Genomic DNA, 25,965 nt, shown 5'->3' on the forward strand with positions numbered 1-25,965 from the left:
AATCAGTAGTTCATGTACATTCAAATATGAATATAGATGAAAATATACCTATTGAATCAAAGTTTTGTAATTTTTTAATCTGTTAAGCACTAGATAATACATGTTTGTTAATGTTATTAAAGAAAGTTATAGTTACATTTTTTTAGAAAGCAATAACTGTGATGCCATATTTTGCTGAAATGTTTTGCCAAACTGCATTTTAAAACACTGCAGGCTTTACAACACTTGAATTTGCATAGAATGCTCTATTTGTGTTTTAAGTGAGTAACTTTAACCAGTCACTTTTAGCAATGTTTCCACATTTAAAGGGATAGTTCCCCCAAAAATGAAAATTCTCTCATCATTTACTCACCCACATGCCATCCCAGATGTGTATGTGTATGGTTTTCTTTCTTCTGCTGAACACAAAGATTTTTAGAAGAATAATTCAGGTCCACACAATGCAAGTGAATGGGTAGCAAAAATTTTAAAGCTCCAAAAGCATATAAAGGCAGTGTACAATTAATCAATTCACTTGCATCGTGAGGACCTACAGAGCTGAAATATTCTTCTAAAAATCTTCGTTTGTGTTCTGCAGAAGAAAGAAAGTCATACACATCTGGTATGACAAGAGGGTGAGTAAATGATGAGAGAATTTTCATTTTTGGGTGAACTATCACTTTAAGGATACAGTTTGCTCATTGAGTGCATTCACATGTACATTAATCTTATTCAAAAACTCTGGGTGCGTCTCAATCAGCTCCCTAGTTCAGTAGTCAGGGCACTGATCAGTGAGTCGGCCATTTTTAGGGCTGTCTGAATCGCAAAATCGTTGCAGTGCACTGAAATGTTCGTTCCATAAAAAAAATCCCACAATGCACCGTAAAAACCAGGGAGCATCATTGCTCACTAGGAGATCATCCCTATGTCCTAATCACTACGAAGGACAGAGCTCTAGATGTGGGCACTCTGACGCGAGCATGGCATTACAGTTTGAATGTACCCTTCACTAAAAGTCTTGTGAAAGGGCCCTTTGTGAAAAAATAAATACAAATAAAATAACTTTCTTACTTTTTCTTGGAATGACCCTTCAAGTGGCGTCCCCTTCTTGAAGTGCCTTTCAAGGGCGCAAAAATGCAGTTTGGAAAACACCCTATGTTCCCTTGTGGTTAGAAGACGAGCACAAGTGTAAAACTATGAAGTCTAAGCCTTATTTTCTCTTTAAAAAAAGAAGTTGTTTGTAATGTCTTTCATTCATAATTACCATGAAAGTAAAACAATCTTTTAAATATTTAAGTTGTTAAAATAATTTTTAAAGTACACTCCTATATCCTACAGGCCTATATTTATTTCTTTATTTATGCCATCTATCTGTTAAAATATCACTATACATTTGAATATCTTCAACGAAAATGAACGATAGCACTATGTAACACAATTTTTATTCCTGGGTAGTAAGTGTTATTTCCTAATACTTATGCCTCAAAAGTATAGAAAATGGTTATTATTCCCCACAAACTTTGCTTTTGTGACCAGGAGAGTGATATTTTGAAATTAACCTATTTCCAATGAGAAAACGGGCGAATTTGTGTCTTTTCGTTAACATAAAGTCAGAAAAACAACAACGTATGAATCCAAATTAACATGTATTTATACTAAAGTAATACAAAAATGACTACAAAAGATTTAGGAGTAGTTTTTCGAGATTTACGAATATACTGTACTCATCATACTTCAAGGCGTCTAGCATGGTCTTGATGCTGTTGTAATCCTCTTTGAGGTGCACCGAGTGAGCCAGGGGAAGAGACGGGTACTTGTTACCAATATGGACCAGCACGGCTTTGAGGCTCCTGGATGAGCTGTCAATGAAGAGGCGCCACTCATTCTGGTTATAGGCGATTCCGATTGCCTCGAACAGACTGGTCACATTGTGGCAGAAGCAGAGCCCATCTTGACGGGTGAAGAAGCTGGAAAAATGTTGGTGACGCTTCTTCTGATCTGCGACTTGCACACTTTCATCCAACAAGTTCCACTGCTTGAGCTTAGATGTCAAAAGCGCAGCATTGGACTTGGTGAGACCAAGATCTCTAATCAAGTCGTTGGGGTAGTATGGGCTTCTCTCCTCAGCTCCACCTCTGAAATTTTCATCTGGATCTACAACGTCTTCCTCGCTCTCTGACTTGCTGCTCTCTTCTATAGGCAGCTGCTCTCTCTCTCTGGAGGAGTGGGTATAGGGAGCTCATGGCAGTGTAGCACCGGGGCGATGGATGAAGGAAGGTCCGGATACGTGATAGCAGGTGTATTCTTGCCAGTCCAACATTTGGAAGTGACCACCATGCAGAAGTAGCAGTTGCTTGAGTGGTCTGTGGGTTCCCGCAAAATTCTTGGGATAGCGAACTTCACAGCTCTCTTTTCCCCTCTGTACCATCCTACAAAAATACATTTATTTCACCCATGACTAATGTGTAAGAGATTTTTCATATATGATATATTTTTTCAATAACATTGAAAATTGTAAAACATTTTAAAATTAAAAACTTGTACAATTTTAAAAATTAACAAATTTTATAACATAAAATTACAAGCAACAATTGTCCATCTTACCTTCCAGAGTTTTTTTGCAGTGTTCACAGGTGAAATGAGGTGCCCAGGTTTGTCTTGATCCCCGACAGGCATGCCGAAATATGCCTTGTAGGCCTCACACATCTTAGCAGATGCTTCCATGGAGTACTTTTTCGACTCTTGTCTTGATAAATTGGCCGCAGACACAGCAAAATGTGTTTGCCGGATGCTTGCAGCCTCATGATGCCATCTCAGAAAAATGCAGACATGTATCCACTTAGGCAGCTGGAACTAAACTGAACTGGTGGGCTTAAGGCCCCTATATTACTGGAAAGTTCTAGAAAGTTCTAGAAGTTACTCCAAGTTTACTCAGCACTGAATCTATCTGGAATGTTCTGGAAAATAGGTAAATTTCAAAATATCACTGTCCTTGTCACAAAAGCAAAGTTTGTAGGGAATAATAGCCATTCTCTATTCTTTTGAGGCATAAGCAATTAGGAAATAACACTTACTACCCAGGAACCAAAAAGTCGGTGCTTCTCATTTCCTAAATGGTGCATCCTCGTTTCCTCGCTCTTCCGTCCTCGAGCCCGTGACCCGGAAACCGATCGAAGTAGGCCATCATTATGGACGTAGCAATTCTCTAAATACACCGCGAGGATCGAGGATGGAGGAAGCTTATGGAGGAAACATCAGAGCATCCTATGCGGAAGGCTTTTTTGGTCGAAGCTCCTCCCCTTCACATCTCACACAACAGTTTTAATTCATGTTTTACCTTTGCGTTTAAATAAACCATAGTTGCCACATACATCAACAAAGCATCTTGAATTATTTGTATTTATTATGAATATATTAATAAAGTTTCAATAACATAAATGCAAGTATAACGAGGTACTGCAGCTGTGCAAAAACGTGCACTCTGAAGTCACGTGCGAGTGAGCAAGGACGTTTCATTTAACAAATGTCTTGCTTCGATTCCTCTGTCCTCATTTCCTTCCATCCTTTTCTAATTTTCTAAGAGGGTGGAGTTAGGAAGCAAGGAAAGGAAACGAGGAAGCACAATTTCAGAAATGAGAGGCACCCAGTGTAATTTGTACAGCGATGGTGCTGATTAATAACAGCTGCGCTTCAATGCGAGAGCTCGTTAACGTGTGGCAGGTGATTGAGTCATAAGTGTCCCAATGTTCAGTGGATGAACACTCTTGCCAGTGCCCGAATTCATGTTCACGATATACTGTTTCACGACACAGGGAGCTGATTGAGACATGTTACGTCTGAAACTTTGTACCGTCACAGAATGTACTGTATTTGATGAAGGATGCACTTATCTGCCGGCAAAACAGTACGTTCTTTTAGGTAAGCATGCGAGTAGTATGAATAGATTTCGGACATACTTCCTCCAGGTACTGTATGTGGGCATTGTCTCGTGACCTGAATATATTATATAAGAACAACAACTGCGAAAACTATCTGCTCAGGTTTTGTTGAACAAACACCATTTAAGCACAGGGAACAATTATTTTGGTATATGTAGCACTTACTTTTGAGAAGAGCAGTCCGACTCGCAATTCACCGCCTTTCTTTTAAATCCAGCGTTTTGAACGTGATGTCGCCTCAGCTCCCGAGGGATTATGGGATCGTAAAGTGTCCAGTCAATCCGCACTTCAGAATCTCACCGGAAATAGTAGGTTTTCTGGGTTCTTCTTGCTTACTGCTTCATGAATACTGTGGATTCAGACATGCTACTCCATTGGCATACTGTTTTTGGCATACTATATAGTAGGGAAGTATGGATATTCGGATGCAGCAACAGGGCTTGATAACGCAAAATACCGCGTTAACATGAGATTCTAAAGAACAGGCATGCGCACAACACTAGCACCCACTGGATAAGCTGGTAAGAACAGACAGTAAAGGTGTTTACGCAAAATCGGTGTAACGGGCAAACATCTACTTGTGGCTTTTGCTTAATCCGTTCATGACCTTACCCTGATAAAGGAACACAGTTTAAGTCATTAAGATGACATTATACATTTTCTTAAGCAAAATCTGTCAAATGTATTTAAATGTGCTTATTTTTTTCTGAATGTAGTAAGTGCTCACACTAGAGGGCAGCAAAGAGTCAAGAGCACCTTGCATAACCAACTAACTTACACTTTTAATGTGTAATGGCCAAATGTCATCTGGGTAAAACAAGTGTTGAAGGCATAAGATGTGTGAATGCATAAGATCATTACTGATGGTAAATACTTTTTAGCACTTCAGTCTCACCACTTAAGGGCTGGAGTCCCTCCAAAAAGCAGTATATCTGCTATCTATCAGAAAATGACTAGCTACGTAAAATAACATGAATTTGTATGATTTGAAGAACTTTTTTATTGCATAAAATGGTTTTTCTCTTTTGTCTTACAGCTGCAAGGCAATGTTTAAGCGGTTTACAAGAGCAAAGTTTTGTACCACATAATATTTACAGTTTATTTACATGTCATCTGTAATATCTAAATTACCGTCATGTTTCCACAGTTTCCCCGATGTCGTCACAGCACAACACTGGACAAAACACTTTAATGCAACAGGTCTCAATTTACCCAAACAGACAGGAAGTCTTCAATACACTGTTAAAATTTCGGCCAAACTATTTTGTGGCCAGCAGACGTCCTTGCACCAGCCAGAGGCAGGGCGAGGGTTTAAACACAGTGTTATGCAGGCCTGGAGGTGTTGTGGTTAGGTTTCAGCTGCTGGTGGGCTCAGACTTGCCATCTGGTTTTCAGTGTCCTCTTTACTGTTATCTGAACAGTCAGATCCGATGTAACAGCCCGAGTCTCTGGGAAAGTCATTCAGCTCTGTTTTAATTTGCGCGGAGGGAGATTTGGGCTCCTCGTCAGCCTCACCATGGCTCTGATTATTATCTGTTTCAGAAAAACAAGTTTCACAACAAAGTCAGCTCTGATCTTGCACACACTCACGCAAAGATAACGTCATCAAATGATTCTGCAGAAACACATTAATCATGCACTTTTAAAAGATGCAATGAGCTTCGTGTTTATTGCAGTGTTTGATGCAGTTTTTGAAGTGTGGCTGTACTTCTGAAATTATGCGTGGATAGGCCCTAGCCCACACAGACTTGCTTCTGAACACACTTCCTGTTGGTATTTCATCACATGCAGGCAATGGCCCCAATGACATTCACTTTTTTCTCTTGTGAACATTCAGTATTTTCTTTTAATGTCCAAGTAAAAAAAAGAACTCATGCTTTAATAAAAAATTTTAATGGACAGATTTAGAGAAATTTTACATTTCTGAGAAGAATAACTTTACATTGTGCAGGTGTTACAGTTGTTACTATATAATAATATTGTAATTATTGTGTTATTACATAATTTTTCATAATTACACCGAACAAAACAATATCTCCACACATGAACACGGGCTAAAGAGTTTGAAGAACTTGGCATCAAATTGGCTAGTTAAGGAGATTTGTATTAATTTTTGATTGCAATATTTTTATGTAAATGTGGTTATGACGCATTCAGAGTGGAAATAGTTTTTTATCTGAGTGAAAATGTGTGAAAACAATTTCGACCTGTCATTTCACCAGTGTGGCTTTGATGAGGTTTGATTTTGAGCACAAAACCAGAGCTTCTAAAACACCGTATGATCAGAGCACTGAGGAGCTGTAATCCTAGATCAGCACTTCTTTAACTATGAGTGGTTTTATATCAATGATAAAATGAAAAATATGTCTTGGAAAGCAAAGACAGTATCTGTATGTTGTTTCATAATTGCTCATGAATAAGTTCTGAACAAGAGCTTGCAATCAAGACAAGATTTCATTAACAAGCAAGATTTTCGATAGTGTTAACATGTTTAAATCTGCATTCATAAGTGGATTTTGTGTGTGTGTGTGTTACACCACTTACATTCTGTGTCCTGAAGTCTTTCTGCTGCCGCTAGCAGTCGGTGTCTGTGTTCAGGGTCGGTTACGTTCAGCTCTATGAGATGCTGCTCCTTAAGATCTCGAAGATCTTCCACCGTCTGATAACCGTTCAGCAGAAGAGATGAAATGTGCTCCTGCAGTAACAGTTGTCAATTAAATTGGTGTTTGACAATGTTGTATCTACATTTTTTCATGCCATACTCTTGACCAGCCAACTTTACCAGACAACATCAGATTTAACCTAGCATCCTGTTTTTAGATGTTTTAACCTGAACATTTGAAGCTGATCTGAAGGTTGATTGTGATTTTATCTCATGATCATTACAGTTAAAGCACCTCTAGGTTTAGTCTCTCAAGAAGTTCCTGCAACGTTTTGGGTCGAGGTCTTCTGCTCCTCCTGTGAGAACGGATCCTTGGTTCTGGAGCCCTTTCCTCCACCAGCACATCAACATAGATGAACTTAAAGTTTCCCACTTTGCCTTTCAACATCCCAGTCCAGATTCCCATCGCAGGTTTACTGATGATATCAATAACATCTCCTACCTTACAAACCAAAAAACAGAGTATGGGTAAACATGCTGAGTTGAGTGCAGCCTTATCTCAATAAAATTACGTGACTGTGGTGACATTTTTGCAAAATGACATTACGTGGTTCATCACACGTATTGCGGCAGTTCCGAGGTGAAATGTCTACTGTGTGGCGCTAAAAGCAAGTTAAATGTCCTCCCAAACATATAAGGTTTTTATAGAGTATTAAAATCAACAACACCTACCTTCCTACCCAAACCTTAAACCTAAATCTAACCGATAGTGTCATTAAAAGCAAATTTGACATGAAAAATGGAATTGATAAAGCAACCATGTCATTTTGTGGTTCTTCTATGACACTTTTGGCTCACATGTTGACAAGCTCTTCAGAACACATACCCCAGTCCTTTGCATCATAAGTGCAGCGCTTTATCAGTTGAGATACTGCACAATTTGATCGCACCTGAACAAGCTTAGAAATGTGTTTGGTTATTATGTAATGCAAAAGTTAAACACTATATGCCATAGTAAAACTCTTTTTATGTCATAAGATAGCATTTTTTGACGAACAGGGTGAGATAATCTGCTGTTTTACTCTTGGTTTGTGTGAAAGGGAATAAAAGTTATTGTTGTTGTAGAGCCTCTAGTGTTTATTTCACTAGGAAACTGCCGAAACCACGAAAAAATATTTTTATTAATTTTTTTTTTCTTTTCAAAAATGTAGGTATAGTAACATGATTCTATAAGACCAGGTTGGTTGAGTGGATTTCTTGCCATTTTTATGTACTTAATATCTCAGGTTGGTTTTACCTTGAGTTTGAGAGATTCTGTGTCATACGGACTGGGAACAAAGTCGGTGTGGACTTTGGCTCTCCCACAGAACTGGCCCGTGTACGGCATGTCTTCTTCTAGACGCAGACTGTCCCTGATACTATAACCCTCCGAGCCACTGGTCACACCACCTGAAACATCAGGAAACACAACCAGTGAAATGCCAACCACATGCTCAAAATGTCAAGAGCACATCTATGCTAAAAACATAAATTCAGTAAAAAGAGTACTACTTTTATGATACTTTTATAATCTTTTTTTCTTTTTTCTCCCCAATTTTGGCATGCCCAATTCCCAATGCGCTCTAAATCCTCGTGGTGGCATAGTGACTCGGCGGAGGATGAATCTCAGTTTCCTCCGCGTCTGAGACAGTCAATCCGTGCATCTTATCACATGGCTTGTTGAGCGTGTTACCGCGGAGATATAGCGCGTGTGGAGGCTTCATGCTATTCTCCGAGGCATCCACGCACAACTCACCACACGCCCCACTGAGAGTGAGAACCATATTATAGCGACCACGAGGAGGTTACCCCATGTGACTATACCCTCCCTAGCAACCAGGCCAGTTTGGTTGCTTAGGAGTCCTGGCTTGAGTCACTCAGCACACCCTGGATTTGAACTCGTGACTCCAGGTGTGGTAGTATGAATTTCTTTATTTAGCAGAACACAAACAAAGATTTTTAGAAGAATATCTTAGCTCTGTAGGTCCATACAGTGCAAGTGAATGGTGATCAGACATTTGTAGCTCCAAAAATCACATAAAGAAAACATAAAAGTAATCCATATTACTCCAGTGTTTTGGAGCTAAAAAGGTCTGATCACCATGAATGAGTGAGTAAATAATGAAAGCATTTTTATTTGTGGGCGAACTTTCCCTTTAAGAAAGTTTACTGATGTTTGATATTATGGATGTTTGGCTGAAATCTTACTGGATGAGCTCTGTCCGCTGTGCAAACTGAACAAACTCTCCACGGAATTACTGGAATGGGAGCAACCTTTAGCTAAAGAACTTCCACCGTTTCCCTCTTTGGTTGCCACAGGATCATTTTCCTCTCCCTGTAAAAAAAAACAAAACAAAAAAACAGCAACAACTGTGTTTTAGTTGTATTGTGAAGAGTCCCAGGTAAGAGTCCCAACCATAGCTGATACGTGACTTCAGGTACCAAAGTAGCTCAGCATCCTAAGTTGTGCAAGGCCACGGCCCCACTCTAGGGAGCAAAGTCTTTAATCCGCGAGAGCTGCATTGCCATTTTTACCTCGGACATGAGAGCTGCATGTAATCCGCCCACAAGCGCTCATCACAAGCTCTTTATAGTACAGTGGCAAATAAAGGCACAGTGCTTTATAAAGAAGATCTAAATAAATTAGGAAATCTGGGATGGTTCACGGTTTTGTTTTCTATTGGTTTAGAATGTCAAACATGTTAACACGTTAAACATGGTATCTGTTACTGCGTAGGTCTTATTAGTACTAAGTTTGTGCATGTCCATGTTTATGCTCTTAAAAAACAACTGTTCAAATAGGAACCAAAAAATGTTTTACAGCTTGATTGTGTACGAGAACCGTTCTTTGTTCATTAAGAAATTTTTATGCTGTAATTCTTGAGAAACCCATTTATATACTGGTGATTAAACAAAATGTTAAAAAATTTAATTTATTTTCTCTCCCTCATGTCGTTCCAAATCCATATAACTTTCTTTCTTCTGTGGAACACAAAGGAATATGTTGGACAAAATGCTAGCGTCAGTCATCACCATTTACTTTCAATGTATGGAACAGATGCAATGAAAGTGAATGTTGACTGAGGCTAATCTACTTGTGTGCTCTATGGAAAAAAGAAAGTCTTAATGGTTTGGAATGACATGAGGGTGGGTAAATCACAGAATTTTCATTTTTGGGAGAACTATTCCTTAGAGAACCTGAAGAATCTTTAATGTCACATCAAGAACATTTTTAAACCTCCAAAGACCATAAAGCCAATTCAAGAATTATCCGGTAAAAATACAGGCTTTTTGATACACTAAAAAAGATGTATAATGATAATGTTATAACCATGTTTTTGAGTACTATGTAAATACCATGTTACTGTTTTTGAATATGGTAATTATTCAGGATCAAAGTATATATCGAAGTACCAGGGCATTACCAGCTAATGTAAACACTACCATACATACCATACTTTTTTGTAAGAGCAAGACAAGAGATCTTTGTTGCAAACAACCTTTGAAGAACCTTTTAAGAGTGTAACATCAATGGCTGTCAAGGTTTGATGTTTTGTTGAAGCTTAAAGATGCAGAACTTTCATGCAAACTCACCATTTCCTCTGACAGGGCTTTAGTGTATTTCCTGCCCATCTTCTTACGCATGGTCAGAGAGATGGTCTTCATCCTCTTCCCAAGACCTCCTGTTTTACCGGGATCCACCTCAGGAGACTCTGCTTCTGTGGGCTATACAAACACACTTTAAGTTTAATGAAGGTTTCAGCTACTATACAAACTTGCATATTTTGTGTGTACAGCATATGTGCATTATTATTACAAAGAGAAACATTCACCAAACTATCTCCTTTTTCTTCTGTCTTGACTTGGGTGGGCTGCTGCCTGTCAAAAATCCCAAAACTGGTGGAACGCTGTAAATAAAATGACATAAATAAACATGTTAACATTGGTCAACAACTGTGAAGGTGTCTGTAGTTTTACACCTTCTGCTGCTGTGGTGACAGGACACATCTTTGATGATCTACAAGGTGTCACATTCACACGTTTTCTCTTTTTCTCTTTGCAAACATACTCAATGCTGTATTTACATTAACCACAGCTCTAAACAGAATCATTCTAAGTTAACAGTTAGCTGAGCAGTCACAGTACTTGAGTAATGTATGATTTCATCACAACAGATGGACAAAGCTTTTGGTTTTTGGAAATTGCTTAAAAAATCTTGTTTTACCTTTGGTTTATTCTTTGGTTTGTCTGAGACATTGGATGGTTTCCTTTGAAGCATTTTGTCAATTAAATGTCAGATGTTGATCTCTTAAGTTCTCCAGAGAGACAGAAGCTCGACTCTTATTGAACACAACAGCAGCAACAGCACTGCCCTGAAGCAGCTCACACAAGCTGTGCCTAAACACACTTCCTCAACCCCACACAGGATGTGAGCGTCTACTCTGACATCTGTAATTAAGGCTTTAAAGTGTTCTTCAGAGGAAAATAATGCGCTCTATAGCAGAATAATATGCATTTAGAGTGCCACACTTATGTCATTTCTGTGAGAAATAAGAAGTAACAGAAACACTTTACAATTAGGTTGTATTTGCTAACATTAGTAACTGCGTCAGATATCATGATCTAACAACAATAAACAGTATATTTTTACAGCATTTATTAATCTTGGTTTATGCAAATTTATGAAAAGACAATTGTTCATTGTTAGTTTATGTTAGTTCATATTGCTTGAAGTAATGTTAACATACACAACTTCAAATTTTAAAATGTATTTGTATATGTTGAAATTAACCTTAATCAAGATAAGTGGTGTAAAAGTATTGTTCTTGTTAATTCATGCTAACTAATGTAGTTGAATAATGTTAACAAATAAAATCTTACTGTAAAGTAATGCCAAAGTAACTTTAACTGGAAGTTAAAACTGGAGGATACTGTATATATATTGGCAGTTTTAATTGTATTCATTTTGCGTTCAGTGCATTATAAGCAATAAATATGCCTCTCATATCTGACATGCGCATCTCAGAGGGGCAAAAAACCGTACGTTTCCACAGGCGTGTTTTGAGCAAAGGTGAGCGAACATTTTCAATTCATTCCTATGGAAATCAAGCACCATGCTCACGAGGTGCATTGTGGGATTAACAGCGGTACGGAAAAAGCATTGAGAGTGGTCGAGAGCATCAAAAAGTTGAGATTTCTCAGCTTTATTCAAATAAGGAATGAAAAACGGTGGGCGGCAGCCAATTACTGTGAGCTGAAAGCAGCGACGTCTGTCATAAGCGCTTAAAATATGCCTTTAATTCTGGAGTTTCTGCTGGATTCAGTGCTTTAATCACATCATCATGTATATTTCTGACTTCAAACAGACTTCAAATGATGATTGCATGCATTCATTGTGGCAATACTGAGCTAAGCAAAAGTGTAACAAATCAACACATTTGGCAGACACTTTTATCCAAAGCGACTTACAGTGCCCTTATTACAGGGACAATCCCCCTGGAGCAACCTGGAGTTAAGTGCCTTGCTCAAGGACGCAATGGTGGTGGCTGTGGGGATTGAACCAACAATCTTTTGCTTACCAGTTCAGTGCTTTAGTCCACTACACCACCACCACTCCACTGTTGTACATTGTGGGCATTCGGAGATGAAGCTGGTGTGACGCTCCTGTTCTACCCGCTTCGTACGGGACTTGAATCAGTGTCTACGGCATGGGAGGTGGGTGCACTAACGAGGAGGCTAAAGGCTACAGCTTCTAGCATCAGTCGCTAGTGCATCTCTTGAGGTCAGGAGAGTGAGGTTTATACACATTGCACAGCTATCTATCAGCTGGCTCCCGTTACACTCACTCCCATCTGGGTCACGGCACCATTGTGATGCTCCAGTTCTACCCGCTACGTACGGAACTTGAACCGGCGTCTCTGGCATGGCAGGTGGGTGCACTAACAAGGAGGCTAAAGGCTACAGCCTCTAGTGTCAGTCGCTAGTGCACCTCTTGAGGTCAGGAGAGTGAGGTTTATACACATTGCACAGCTATCTATCAGCTGGCTCCTGTTACACTCACCCCCCTAAACCTCATTCCCATCCGGGTCACGGCACCATTGTGATGCTGCTGTTCTACCCATTATGTACGGGACTCGAACCGGTGTCTCTGGCATGGCAGGCGGGTGCGCTAAGAAGAAGGCTAAAGGCTACAGCCTCTAGCGTCAGTCGCTAGTGCACCTCTTGAGGTCAGGAGAGTGAGGTTTATATACATTGCACAGCTATCTACCAGCTGGCTCCCGTTACACTGGCATCTTTCCGAAAGTAATCGTGTATATATAAATGTATTGAAAACAATATACAATAGATGACACAAACTAGCTTAGCATATTACAAACACGCCCCAAAGAGGCAGCTCTCTGGCGTGATGAGTGGTGTTGAGTGTATTTTTTCCACACCAGTGAAAATTTATGTTTTACGCGAACCGTCGCAGCGCACATCAGCGTAGCGTGATCCAGAGATAGACCACCAGAGCTCTGGGACAGCACAGAGCGAAACTTGTGTGATTTTTGAGGCTTTGCTCGATATTGCGGTGGCCAGTGGAGACCACAAAACTTACTTGAAGCATTTTAATTCTACTAAGAATCATCTACTTTAAAGGGCTATATGGAGGAAGTAGAACCTCTCAAACTGCTAGACTGCCCTCATTATAAACAGCACTGATGAGGTAAAGAGACAAAAGAGTGCCATGTATCAACATCGATTACAAGGTTTTTTTATTCTGTCATTATTCACTCAACTTTATCTTGATCCAAACCCATAGGCAGGGTTGGGGAGTAACAAAATACATGTAACGGGATTACGTATTTAAAATACAAAATATAAGTAACTGTATTCCACTACTGTTACAATTTAAATCATTGGTAATTAGAATACAGTTACATTCAAAAAGTATTTTGATTACTGAAGAGATTACTTTGCATTTTGTTGTCATTTGTTTCATTTAATATTTAGTCCTTTCAGATGGAAAAATGTATACATATAAATTATGCAATCCAAAGTGCATTTGAACAGCAGTGAAACACTTTCTTATGATGTGTTACATTCATACGAGCAGACAGAGAAGTAAGTTTGAAGTAAGTTTGGAGCGGAAGAAATAGAAATAAACCTTGTGTAAATTGTCAGCTTTAGGCTAAGCTAAAATGCTATTTCTAGCCATTTTACATGCACGTTACCAGGCACTATCATATTTTTTTATCAAGAAAATTCACGTTGGATCATAATTTCTTTTTTTTTTCTAGTAAGACCTTTGATATTAGGGCAAAAATCGTATTCTTGATAATAATTTTTTTATTGTTTTCCTGTAAAAATATCTAAGATCAATTTAATTTATCTTGTTTTAGAAACAACACTGCATAAGATATTACGTTTTTCAGAGAATTTATTTTTAACGTGTATTTTGTCTTACTGTACTGGCAGAGTTTTTATAGTCAAAACAAGTGAAAAAATCTGCCAGTGCTGAAGAAGTAATCCAAAGTATTTAGAATACATTACTGACCTTGAGTAATTTAACGGAATACGTTACAAATTACATTTTACAGCATGTATTCTGTAATCTGTAGTGGAATACATTTAAAAAGTAACCCTCCCAACCCTGCCCATAGGACTTTCTTTCTTCCGTGAATGGAAAAAGATTCATGTATTTTTCCATTTATAGAAAAAGGTGCAAGGAAATTGAATGGTTTATTTTTACCTAATGTCTTCTGTAGCAAACCAATAGGTTGATATAAGAAACAAATCGAGAATGAAAAAGTTTTTAACTTTAAATCGTTGCTTCCGCTGTTGTGTACAAACAGTGTTGGGCAAGCTACTAAAAAAATGTAGCTAGCTAAGCCACCAACTACTCAACATAAAAATTAGTTAAGCTTAGCTAAAAGCTACACTTCAGAGAAAGTAGCAAGTTACACTACAAGCTACATGCTAAAGTAGCTTGCTACATTTAAACTACTTAATTTTTTAGTCATACATGTCCAAAAAACTTGGTAATGTTTTAAGTGTTTTTGTGTAGGCTAATAAGTGTTTTGATACTCTTTTGGTTGAAAAATGTCTTTACCTGCAGAAGTCGTTCACAAGCTGCACACGTATTGAACTTATTAAAGACTTTATTCATCACTGGCAAACGATAGGATGTATTTGCATGTTTGGTTTCCATTGATTGATTGTAGATCCACTGCAACCAGCATTATCTGTATTTGCAGTGTTATTAAATATTCCATGAGCTTGTGGACAAGTGAGAGCATGCGCCAAATGATTTAGCAGCTTTCTGAGTCATTTATATTGAATCGCGAACCGATTCAGACCACTTTACCACCACGTGTGACCAATTCATTGTAAAGAACCGACTCAAATCATTTGTGATCGGACATCTTTAGTTCTGATTCAAATCTGGCATTAGTAAACACCAGGTACAAGCCAAGGCATGATGTAGCAGTATAGCTTTTGTCAACGCTGTGCTGCAACCATGTCAAAAATATAGCTTTGCTACTGAAAAGCTACTTGATTTAAAAACTAGCGAAGCTACCATCTCCCTACTCAGAAATGTAGGTAGCGAAGCTACTGCCCATCACTGTGTACAAAACGTGCAATTCTGACTTCTCGCATGAATGTGCCACAGCGTTTACATCACCGTGACCTTTTTAAAAGTTAATAAAGTTTTAATTGTCGATTTGTTTCTTACACCAACATATTGATTTGCTTCAGAAGACATTAATTGATTGACTGGAGTCATGTGGACTACTTTTATGCTGCCTAAATATGCCTTTTGGACCATCATACAGCCAGCAGCACATTTACATGCATTGTATGGATAAACTGTGCTGAAATCTGCTTATAAAATCTTCACTTCGGTTGTGCTGAAGAAGGAAAGTCATACACTTCTGGGATGGCTTAAAGGTAAGTAAATCAAGTAAATCCAGGTATAAAATGATTTTAATTTTTTCGGTGTGTGCTTACAGAAATTTGAAACACTGCCCCCAGTGGCCAAAAATAAATAAATAAATAAATAAATAAAAACATTTCTATTGACTGCTAGTCATGACAACGGGCTCCACCAGTGCAAAAATTGTCAAAACTTTTAAACTGCTGTAAATGTGATGAGTGGATTTTTTTTAGAGAAAGCACTAAAATAAGCACTTTATAGTTCACACAAATGACATGTACAAAAACATTTTTTTCCCAACATACAGATGTTAGGTTAAGATGTACATGAAAGTACAAGGGAAAGTGTGTATTTTAGGTGCTGTGACAAGTCAGCATTTCTTCAAAGTTTTTAAAGACCTTAATCCCCATTCAACTTTTTTCCAGAAGTGCAAATAAACTATTGTCTTAGTTAATATGAGGTTGTGGAAAAACATGTATAATAATAATATATTATATATGTATATATAGCTGTACAAGATCATAAAATGTTGTTTAAAATAGTTAGATGAAGAAAGTTTCACACAGTAGGACAAAATTTCATGTCAGTTACCCACAATACTATGTGTAAATGTTTGTTTAAAAAAAAAAAAAATATATATATATATATATATATATATATATATATATATATATATATATATGTTTCATCTTTATATCTGCAGTTTTAATTCCTTCCCCAGATTATTCTTGAGAAAAAGTGAAAACCCCAATGCTTTGACAAGCGCTGCGTCTGCTATCCTTTAAACAAAGTAAGCCTCAAAGACTCAATTAGCCACAAAGTAATATTTTTCATGACTTATTTTCTGCATTTTTATCAGGTGTGAGCATTATTCAGAAAACCGCACATCAGCTCCCTGCGGTATGAATAAATTATGCTAATGCTCATAGTTTTACTGTTTAGCTGACGACCAGCACATCTGTTTTGGATGATGGTGTGCTGATGTTCTTACTAGGTTTCACTAATTAATTAACCAGTTTCATGAGAAAAAATGCAGGTCTGCCAACTTCACCAGCTGGTAAGCAGCATGGCTAAGGTTTTCCACCATTGTGAACAAAGCCAAACCAGTCTGGACCAGCATGCTAGTCTAAACTGGCCTAGATCAGGTCTGATAAGTAACTCACCAAGGTGTCAGGGATGTCCAGGTCCATGACGGAGTGGGTGATCCATCTGGCCTGCTGGTCTCGTTTGTAGGGGTCCAGTCGGTGGAAGAGCTGTTCGTACTTGTCCCAGTCTGTGTCTCTGGGTAGGGTAAAGTTGAAGTTGTACATGACCTGTTCGGCCGTTGACCTGTGGCAGGTGTGACTGGAAGATTCCCAGGCTGTAGAGTAGCTCAAGGGGTTCCAGTACTCCTGAAAGAGCCCTTGACTCCAAGAACCTTCTGTTTCCATTATTTCCACCTCCTTCTCCAGTGGGGGCTGCTGGGATTGCGGTGGTTGCAATGTCGACCTCCTCGCAAACGTTTTCTCAGTTTTTTTGGTCAGAGTGATGCAGGTAATGACTGGACTGTGGTCTTTTCTCTCTGATTCTGGCAAATGATCTAAAGGAAGTCATGTGGATTATGCAGCTTTATGTATTTTTGTGTATTATTATCAATATTATGTATAATAATACACGTTTAGGGTAATACAATTACAATGAAAGTATTATAGGGCAAGGTGTTCCGGTATGTGAAGCTGATATTTTTGCTGAAGCAGTTATATTAATTCTTACATAATTTTTTTATTTATTTAAGTTGTACAGTTGTCTCATTCATCCTTTTATATTGGGACTACTGCTCTAAGTGAATTAAATTCACGTCCGTTTCTGGTATCCATGCATATACATGTGAAAGATACTGTGTTTAGTGGCTTTACATAGTCATGGCAGGAGTTGTAAATAACTTTGCACAGAGAACAAGGAACATTTCTTTAAAGAAATATTAAATCTGGATTCAATACTAGTTAAGATCAATCCATGTTGATTACCAAAAAATTTTGACTCGTCCATACTTTTCTTTAAAAAAGAAAAAAAAAATCTTAACCCTAACTTACTTTTACAATAGCTAACCCTTAACAATACTTTTGAAACTGAGTATTTTAATGTTTACGGATTGGCCCCATTCATTGTAAGGGTCTCACTGTAACCCAGATTTGTTCTTTTGTTAAAGAAACGGAGTGACTAATTGAAATAACTTTTGTGCTAAGCAACATTATGCCACAAATGCTGTCGATTGAGCTTACTGAGCAATTGAACGCAGAAAAAATTCCTTTAGGAAATGTACAGCATGCATGAAGATATCATCCGTAATATGAAGTTTCTCACCGCCAGTGTCTGTGCTGTTCCTGTACGGTTCCTCAGTGCTGCTTTGACCCCCCTTCTTCACTCCCACCAATTTCTGGATCCTCTTCAATGTTCCTTGCGCCTCCTCCTCACCCTCTGCCCTCCTGGTCTGAGATGGAGGAGTATTGGGATAATTATAACATGTAAGGAGGATCAGGAATGCTCTGTACAGTTGAACTCAGTTGATCTGCCTCAAGCCCCTTCACTGCTCAACACACATTTTCTCTCAACTACAGTATGACCCCATTTCCACCTGGTATTAAGATGCATTTTTGGTGATCGGATCACATGTGGTCAGAGCTAAATACAGGTCTAAACAGGGTCTAAAACATTTTGTGATTGAATCACAAAAACCACATACTGTACGTATGTGGTCAAAAACACATCTGAACCCATCACATTTGAGGTGGAAATGCTAATCCATCCTGTATGTGTCCCGGCATCCCCTCACCTGTCAATCAACCGCTGCACTAAAACAAGAGTTTAAACTTTGCTGGTTATGAGCAGCTTTAAAAGGAAAACAATTTTAAAAAGCGGATACACACACAAGCATGAGAACTTCAAACAATGTGTTTGATATCAACATGCAGAAATACAGATGAGAAACACAAACATCTGCAGCTCAGGTTATTACAACTAATCCACTAAAATAACTGACAATTCTGCTCGAAATGTTCATTTTGTGCTCAGAGTACATTTCAGCTGCATCAGGGAGAAAAAGCGCACTACATGTGATCTGAACACCCGAGACGCATCTTAATACCTGGTGGAAACGGGGTCTATGAGATTCCACTCATTGCTGAGGCTTCTGCGTAATACTAAGGCTCTGACCCTTTTAGAAGCCTTTCACAGATGTGCATTCTTACACTGATGATAAACTGCAGCAAAGAAATAATGTTCTTTTAGTTCTTGTGCATGTGCATTGCCACTTGATGTCCTTTCATTCTTTCTCAGAAAATGTGAAAAAGTCTTTAGATTCAGATTAGACATATGTAAAGACATATACAGCACATAAATCATAATGGAAATTGAACAAAGTTCAATAACTAATTAAAAGTTCTAGGTTTGAGCCAGTCAACCTTGAAGTAATTACAGTGTTATCAGAGAAAAACTCACCACGTGTTGTTGTCTGCCTTCAGAGTTTTCTCTATTGGGATTCCAGGATTCAAAATTCACACCCTGTGAATAAAAACATTAATACTGAATCAGTTTGGGATGAATTTTTCAGAGTAAAGATTGATAAAAGTGCAATATTACACAGATACTGTAAATGAACCACAATAATGTAAAGGAGAATTTGACAGAAATGTAACTTTTTTTAGACAGAGTCTGTTTTTGTCACTTAAAAAGAGTCAGGAGATGCTTTTGGAAATACATAATATAGTGGAAAATATGCTTTAAGGACAATGGCTTGTAGCAACATGAATAGATTTTTTTCTTTCACAAAACTTATTTACCTGAACACAGGAATTTTCCTCTGTTTTCTCCAAACTCTCTTGTTGCTCTTTCTCCTCCCTTGTAAATTGTTTTGTCCGGTTGTGATCTTTGACCATCTCTAGATAAAAATAAATAAATAAAAATAAATAAAATCAGCCCTGGATTTAGATCAAGCCCTGGATTTATGACAATCCAGACTTTTATATTTATATAGAAACTTTAGAAGTCTTGGAAAGAGACCTTTTATCTGACTGCCACTGTATCAATTTGTACACAAATCAAATCCTCCGCTTCACAGGGGCTTTAGAAATTGCTTTGTGTCGTCACTCTTCTAATCCACTAAGACTGTTTGACAATCACGGCTTTCTCTGACCCCGAGCCCACCCCACCCCACTGCCTCTGCTAACAAACACATGCACTGCAGCCTCTTTAGACCAGTTACCTGTGTTGGAATTGTTCTTGCCGTGCACCGATCCATCGTTTTTCTTGGTGGAGGGCCCGTGGGCATTATTAGACTCTACATAATAGGAAAGAGAATAAAAGGGGTTGTTTTAAAGTGATTTAAAGTTCACATAAAAATGTAGTTTCTCTCATCATTTACACCTCATGCAATCCCAAACCTGTTAAATGTTCTTTTTTTACATGAAACAGAAAAGGAGATATTCCGCATTGTATGGAAAAGAGCAGCTTAGACATTCTGCTATATATATTCCTTTTGTGTTCCACACAAGAAAGAAAGTAATTTGGGTTTGGAATTTTCATTTTTGGGTGAACTGTCCCTTTAAGAGCATAACATGGCAAGGAAAATGAAATTGAAATGTTATTGAGAGAGGCTGTTGCCATATAGGTCAGCAGGACTGGCTTTGGGTAACTGTACTCAAAAATATAAGGCAGAGGAGCTTTGCTGGCATTCAGTGGGTCAAAGGCAAAATCAGCTCATTTTCTTTTTTTAAAGTTCAATCCTTAATCCTGAAACACAGCATAAATTTAGACGAATAAAGCTTAATGCTATGATTCCAGACAATTCACCCAATGAAGTCCTGGACAGACCAACTGACCCTCGGATTATGAATTTTACAGACCACAGACTTTTAAACTCTATGACACTCATTGCACGCATGACTAGTAGCAGTATTCGTATTAGGCATGTGGTTTAAAGGAATAGTTCACAGAAAAATGAAAGTCCTCTCATTATTCACTTACACTGATGCCATCACAGATGTGTATGAATGTCTTTCTTCAGCAGAACACAAATTAAGATTTTTAGAAACATGTTGCAGCTCTGTAGGTCCTTATAATGCATGTAAATGGGTGCCATCAGGCTGCTGACTATTTGAAGGTCCAAAAGGCATATTTAGGCAGCATAAAAGTAATCCACACGACTCCAGTCGGTCATTTAATTTCTTCTGAAGCAAATCAATATGTTGGTGTAAGAAACAAATCGACAATTAAAACTTTATTAACTTTTAAAAAATCGCTTCCTGCCAGCAGTCCACGTATCAGTGACACAATCGCTGTGGCGCGTTCATGCGCGAAGTCGGAAGTGCACGCTTTGTATACAACAGAGGAACAAACGTCACGCGAGAGTCAGTTCATTTCAAACAGAAATACAGTGATGGACGGAAGCAATGATTTAAAGTTTAATTATCGATTTGTTTCTTACACCAACCAATTGATTTGCTTCAGAAGACATTAATTGATCGACTGGAGTCATGTGGATTACTTTTATGCTGCCTAAATATGACTTTTGGACTGTCAAATAGCCAGCAGCCTGATGACACCCATTTACTTACATTATAAGGACCTACAGAGCATCAACATTTTTCAAAAAAATCTTCATTTATGTTCTGTTGAAGAAAGACAGTCATAAACATCATGGATGACATGAGGGTGAGTAAATGATGAGAGAATTTGCATTTTTGGGTGAACTATTCCTTTAAGTTAGACTGTGCTGAACTTTCGAATGAACTCTGTGATCAGTGAGTGCAATCAGTAAGGAATTCTGAATATTCATTCAAAAATTATTGTTTAATAGTAACAAGCTGACAAACCTGTAGTCTCATCTTCAAAAACTATTTGGGACCTGTTGAGTAAAAGAGAAAATACATAAAAACTGGGTACAAGAGCAAAACAATTTATGACAAACTGGACTGGATTGTGGATTAGAATAAATCTGATTAGTTTTGTTCATTATAATATCATTTTAGCACTGATAAAAAAGTTGATGGTGTTTAACAATATGATCCGCCACAACATTAAAACCACCTGCCTAATATTGTGTAGGTCCCTCTCGTGCTGCCAACAGCGCCAACCCACATCTCAGAATAGCATTCTGAGATTCTGAGAGTTACTGTAGACTTTGTCAGTTCAAACCAGTCTGGCCATTCTCTGTTGACCTCTCTCATTAACAAGGCATTTCTGTCCGCAGAACTGCTGCTCAGTGGATGTTTTTTTGTTTCTGGCACCATTTGGAGTAAATTCTAGAGACTACTGTGCGTGAAAATCCCAGGAGATCAGTAGTTACAGAAATACTCAAACCAGCCCGTCTGGCACCAACAATCATGCCACGGTCCAAATCACTGAGATTAAATTTTTTCACCATTCTGATGGTTGATGTGAACATTAACATAAGCTTCTGACCCATATCTGCATGATTTATGCACTGCACTGCTGCCACACGATTGGCTGATTAGATAATCGCATGGATGATTGTTGGTGCCAGATGGACTGGTTAGAGTATTTTTGAGAATTTTCATTTTTGGTTAAATTATCCCTTTAAGAGGGCTGTTAAGAACACAGTTAAAAGCTCTAAAGCTTATATATTACCTGATTTCTTCTGGTCATAACTGAACTGTTATTATTCTGAATGCAGATCACGACCAACATGTGATGCTGCAGCAGGGACACGTCTGACCTTGGTTTAAGCAGGTGGGTTGGAACAGTGATTTAATCCCTCACACTTGTCCCAATTAATATAATCCTAATCCAGCTCTCTCATTCTCTCATAAAACACAGCATACGGCACATCATGATCTAATGGGTGGCCCTGACGCAGACAGAACTGTGCTCATGGGAGACTGTCTGTCTGGAGCTCTGCTAGTAATTCAGAAAAGTGGCATTCAGAAATTCAGTTCATGTTATCGTTCTCATAAAGGATTCAGCTATGTTACATGCTTTTATAATTCAGAGTGTCGATTCCAAAAAACAGTAAACAATCCTGCAAAATGTCTGATCAAAAGATCACATTTAGCAATAAATGTATTGCTTTATGTGATGAAATTTACCCTAATTATGGGTGATAGGTCTTGAAGTCTTTGGATTTCACATAACGGAGAAAACAGTGTTGCTATTTCAAAACAGATGCAATGAAACTTAAAAGGGAACACACAAACACACACATGCAAAAGGAATTGTTACAGGCCAAAAGATTTAGAACTTACTTTCTCTTTGCCTTTTCCAAATGAGCCTTATTTGACTCTGGAAGCTTCTAGAAGGAGAGAGACAAGAACATAATTCAGATATTTTTACGATTGACAATGCATAATATGATATGTCAAACATCCATTGGCTCATGCAGCATTTCATCTGGATCAAAAGTAATGCTCGGATTTTGGTCATTTCCTAATGACACACACGTCAGTCAAAGATTAATCAACGGTTATACAGGTGCCAGCACTTTTGCTTATTAATATTCCTTTCAATGTCACATTCGACATAATTGCCTGCCAAAATGAGTCTTACGGTCACTGATAAAGCCACATGAATTCACCTGCATTTCTATGCACGTGCAAAAGACTGTGATGAAACTCACCATGGTGATGCAAGGCTCTGAACCTCTCCAAACACTCTTTTTCACAGAGCTAGGGCTGCATAGCCTTCTGTGTAATAAGCCAGAGTCTTGGCTGTTCTGGTCACATTGGGCAGGCTCGTACAGGCTGTCTGTCGAGCCATCCTGCATAAAACACACGAGAGCAAAAAAGAGAGACAGAAAGAGGACTGTCAACGGTTGCTTCAGTAACCCCATCATAAAAAGGCTTTGAGGCTAGTTTGAGGTTATTTGCGTACATAAATAGGATATTTGAGGCCCCTTTAAAGGGTGTCTGGAGCTTCTCCAGGCGACGGTGTAGATTTTTGCTGATAACGATAGTTCCAGAAAGCAACTATCGGCACTGATTAATCGGTAAAACAGATATTTTGGTTGACCTCTATTTGCTAGGGCATTAGTAAATGGTTGCTTACTAGCCAAAGTCAAATAAGACCATCCTCAAATCTTTATGATATCCTGATCACTACTAAGAGTATGTGTGGGGACCTTTTCACTGGTCTATGGGATTTTTCACTCATTTTTCATCTTCCAGGCAGACGTTTATATTCAGAAATATTAGAATTAGAATTAGAATATAAACCATGACTCTGTATTTCTTTCAAACAGATACAATGTGTATGTAATCCAATTAATTGTTTTTTTATTCAAAATGAAGGGTTTATACAGTATATCTACTTTAAAACAATACTACTACTGCTACTTCAAGAAATGCTACTATTATAAGCCTATTATAATCAAAAGGGTATCTACTGTTCTCTGCCGGTTGTTAGGAATTTTTTCCACAAAAAAAGGAGTTAAAGAGGTCATGCATGACAGGTCAATGGTAACACGTCACAATTCTTTTTCAAAACAGAGACTTTTTTGCCCATCTGAATGAACAAAATATCTCTGTTTGATCTTTAATCTTAAAATCAGTGTTCACAAAAAATGAAGTGCAGGGGCTACAGGCAGTGTATCTAGATGCAGAGAAATGCAGTGGCTGCTGAAGCCCTGCAAAGGTTGATCACCTGCTCCTGATCCATGAATAGGAAACTTTCCTCTCTGCACAAACATCTGATCCGTGATCAACTGTAAGGAGCTGTCTGTCTCACGATAATCCAATTCTTAACTCTGCTCAACGTTTCCATATAAGCCCAATGCCAGCCAAATCCATCCCTCTCACTTTCTCTTTGCCTTTTTCTCTCTCTCGGATACAGTGTCTTAATCAACATCAAAAGCTTAGTGGTATAATCAGTATAGAAATCAACATGCAATTTATTTTATTACACTTTTCTTGGAAGATCAGTGCTTGATTAAACATGTTAAAGGGACATCATCAACACTGACTCAGCCTTATATTATTCCAAACATGTGAAACACAAAACGAGATGTTAGATATAATGTTAGTGACTGAAGCTTCAGTCAGTTTTCACTTTTGTGAAGACAAAAAGATTGAATGAAAGTGAATGGTGACTGAGGATCTCAGTCTCTGACAGGCTCCCTTTGGTGTTCCATGGAAGAAGAAAAGTCATACAACATGAGAGTGAGGACTGGAAAGATTGACATAATTTTAATTATGCGGTAAACTATCCTATAAAGGAATATTCCGGGTTCAATACAAGTTAAGTTCACTGGACATCATTTGTGGCATAATGTTGATTACCACTAAAATTAAAGTCTGGATTACAGTGAGGCAATTACAACTGAAGTGAATGGGGCCAATTTTTGGAGGGTTTAAAGGCAGGAATGTGAAGCTTATAATCTTATAAAATGACTTGCATTAATTCTTCTGTTAAAACTAGTGTATTATTTGAGCTGTAAAGTTGTTTAAATTATTGTTTTACAATCGTTTTAGGATGTTAGGGATTACTGTCTTACGTCGTCATGGCAACACAATTGTATAATTGGATATAAATTAACACAGAAAAGGTTAGCAAGCGATTTTATCACATTAAAATCATGTTAACACGCATATTGTGAGTATTTTAACGTTTACAGATTGGCCCCATTCATTTCTATTGTAAATGCCTCACTAGAACCTAGATTTTTGCTTTTTAAAGAAAAGGAGGGACAAGTTGAAATTAATTTATGTGGTAATCAACATTATGTCACAAATACTGTCGATTGAGCTTAACCTGTATTGAACCCGGAATTTTTCTTTAAGCTACTGCTGTATTACAATGTATAGATATGGCTCAAGTTAAACCAATACCAGTGGAATCAAGGATCTAATCTTGTTCTTTTACCGGCAGAGATGCAGATAATCAGTTCAATGTGATATTGCATTCAATGTCAGGGTAAATCAATTCAGATCAAGATATGCCATGTCTATTTCTGTTAATCTTCTCAAAAAGCTGATGAATCAGACTCTGTTGTTTCTGATAAACAGCATTCATATCCTTTCTCCTCCATTATATCAATGTATAAAAATGAGCAAATGAGAAAAGTTTCTCTTACCAGAGTGAAGCAGAAGAGGTTCATTTTCAGTACTTTGAGTCTGTTTCCTTCACATAATCTTACTGGAGAGTACGTGTGTGATTGTGTGTGTGTGAGCTCCCAGGCACATTGAATGTTGGGACTGAGTGGCTGTTGGCTGTCTGCGGCCTCACAGATTAATGCAAGTTGAAAATCCCTTTCATAATCCAATAGCGGCAGTGGGCCATCACTCTCTAGGTGGCCCTCTCTCTCTCTCAGCCCCGGCTCTGCCTGCTAATGAGCCGCAAATACCCCTAGTGTCCCCACATCAAAACAAACGTGCCGTCCACATGCCGTCAGCAGGTGACAGGACACATGGCAGAGATTGAATCCTCATTGTTTTTAGTTGTATTATTCAAGTCCTGTATTGAAAAGTAAACATTTGCTTTCACAATTAATATTTAGAGATTAT

At 38.2% G+C, this 25,965-nt stretch overlaps 1 protein-coding gene across 1 annotated transcript; it reads right to left on the bottom strand.

Annotated features, from left to right (window-relative positions):
- Positions 1-4,903: 4,903 nt before the first annotated feature.
- On the bottom strand, positions 4,904-25,642 carry LOC127433123 (uncharacterized). Its single transcript, XM_051684791.1, has 16 exons — positions 25,536-25,642; positions 23,085-23,225; positions 22,714-22,760; positions 21,325-21,356; positions 19,716-19,790; positions 19,294-19,391; positions 18,953-19,015; positions 17,819-17,945; positions 16,639-17,054; positions 10,392-10,466; positions 10,153-10,284; positions 8,767-8,893; positions 7,817-7,968; positions 6,815-7,021; positions 6,462-6,612; positions 4,904-5,450 (listed from the first exon to the last, which is right to left on the bottom strand). The coding sequence occupies exons 1-16, from the start codon at positions 25,557-25,559 to the stop codon at positions 5,266-5,268; spliced, it is 2,052 nt and encodes a 683-aa protein (XP_051540751.1). The 5' UTR covers positions 25,560-25,642; the 3' UTR covers positions 4,904-5,265.
- Between the last annotated feature and the right edge of the window lie 323 nt (positions 25,643-25,965).

The sequence above is a fragment of the Myxocyprinus asiaticus genome, chromosome 42, assembly GCF_019703515.2.
Source record: "Myxocyprinus asiaticus isolate MX2 ecotype Aquarium Trade chromosome 42, UBuf_Myxa_2, whole genome shotgun sequence".
In the NCBI taxonomy this organism is placed as follows: Eukaryota; Metazoa; Chordata; class Actinopteri; order Cypriniformes; family Catostomidae; genus Myxocyprinus; species Myxocyprinus asiaticus.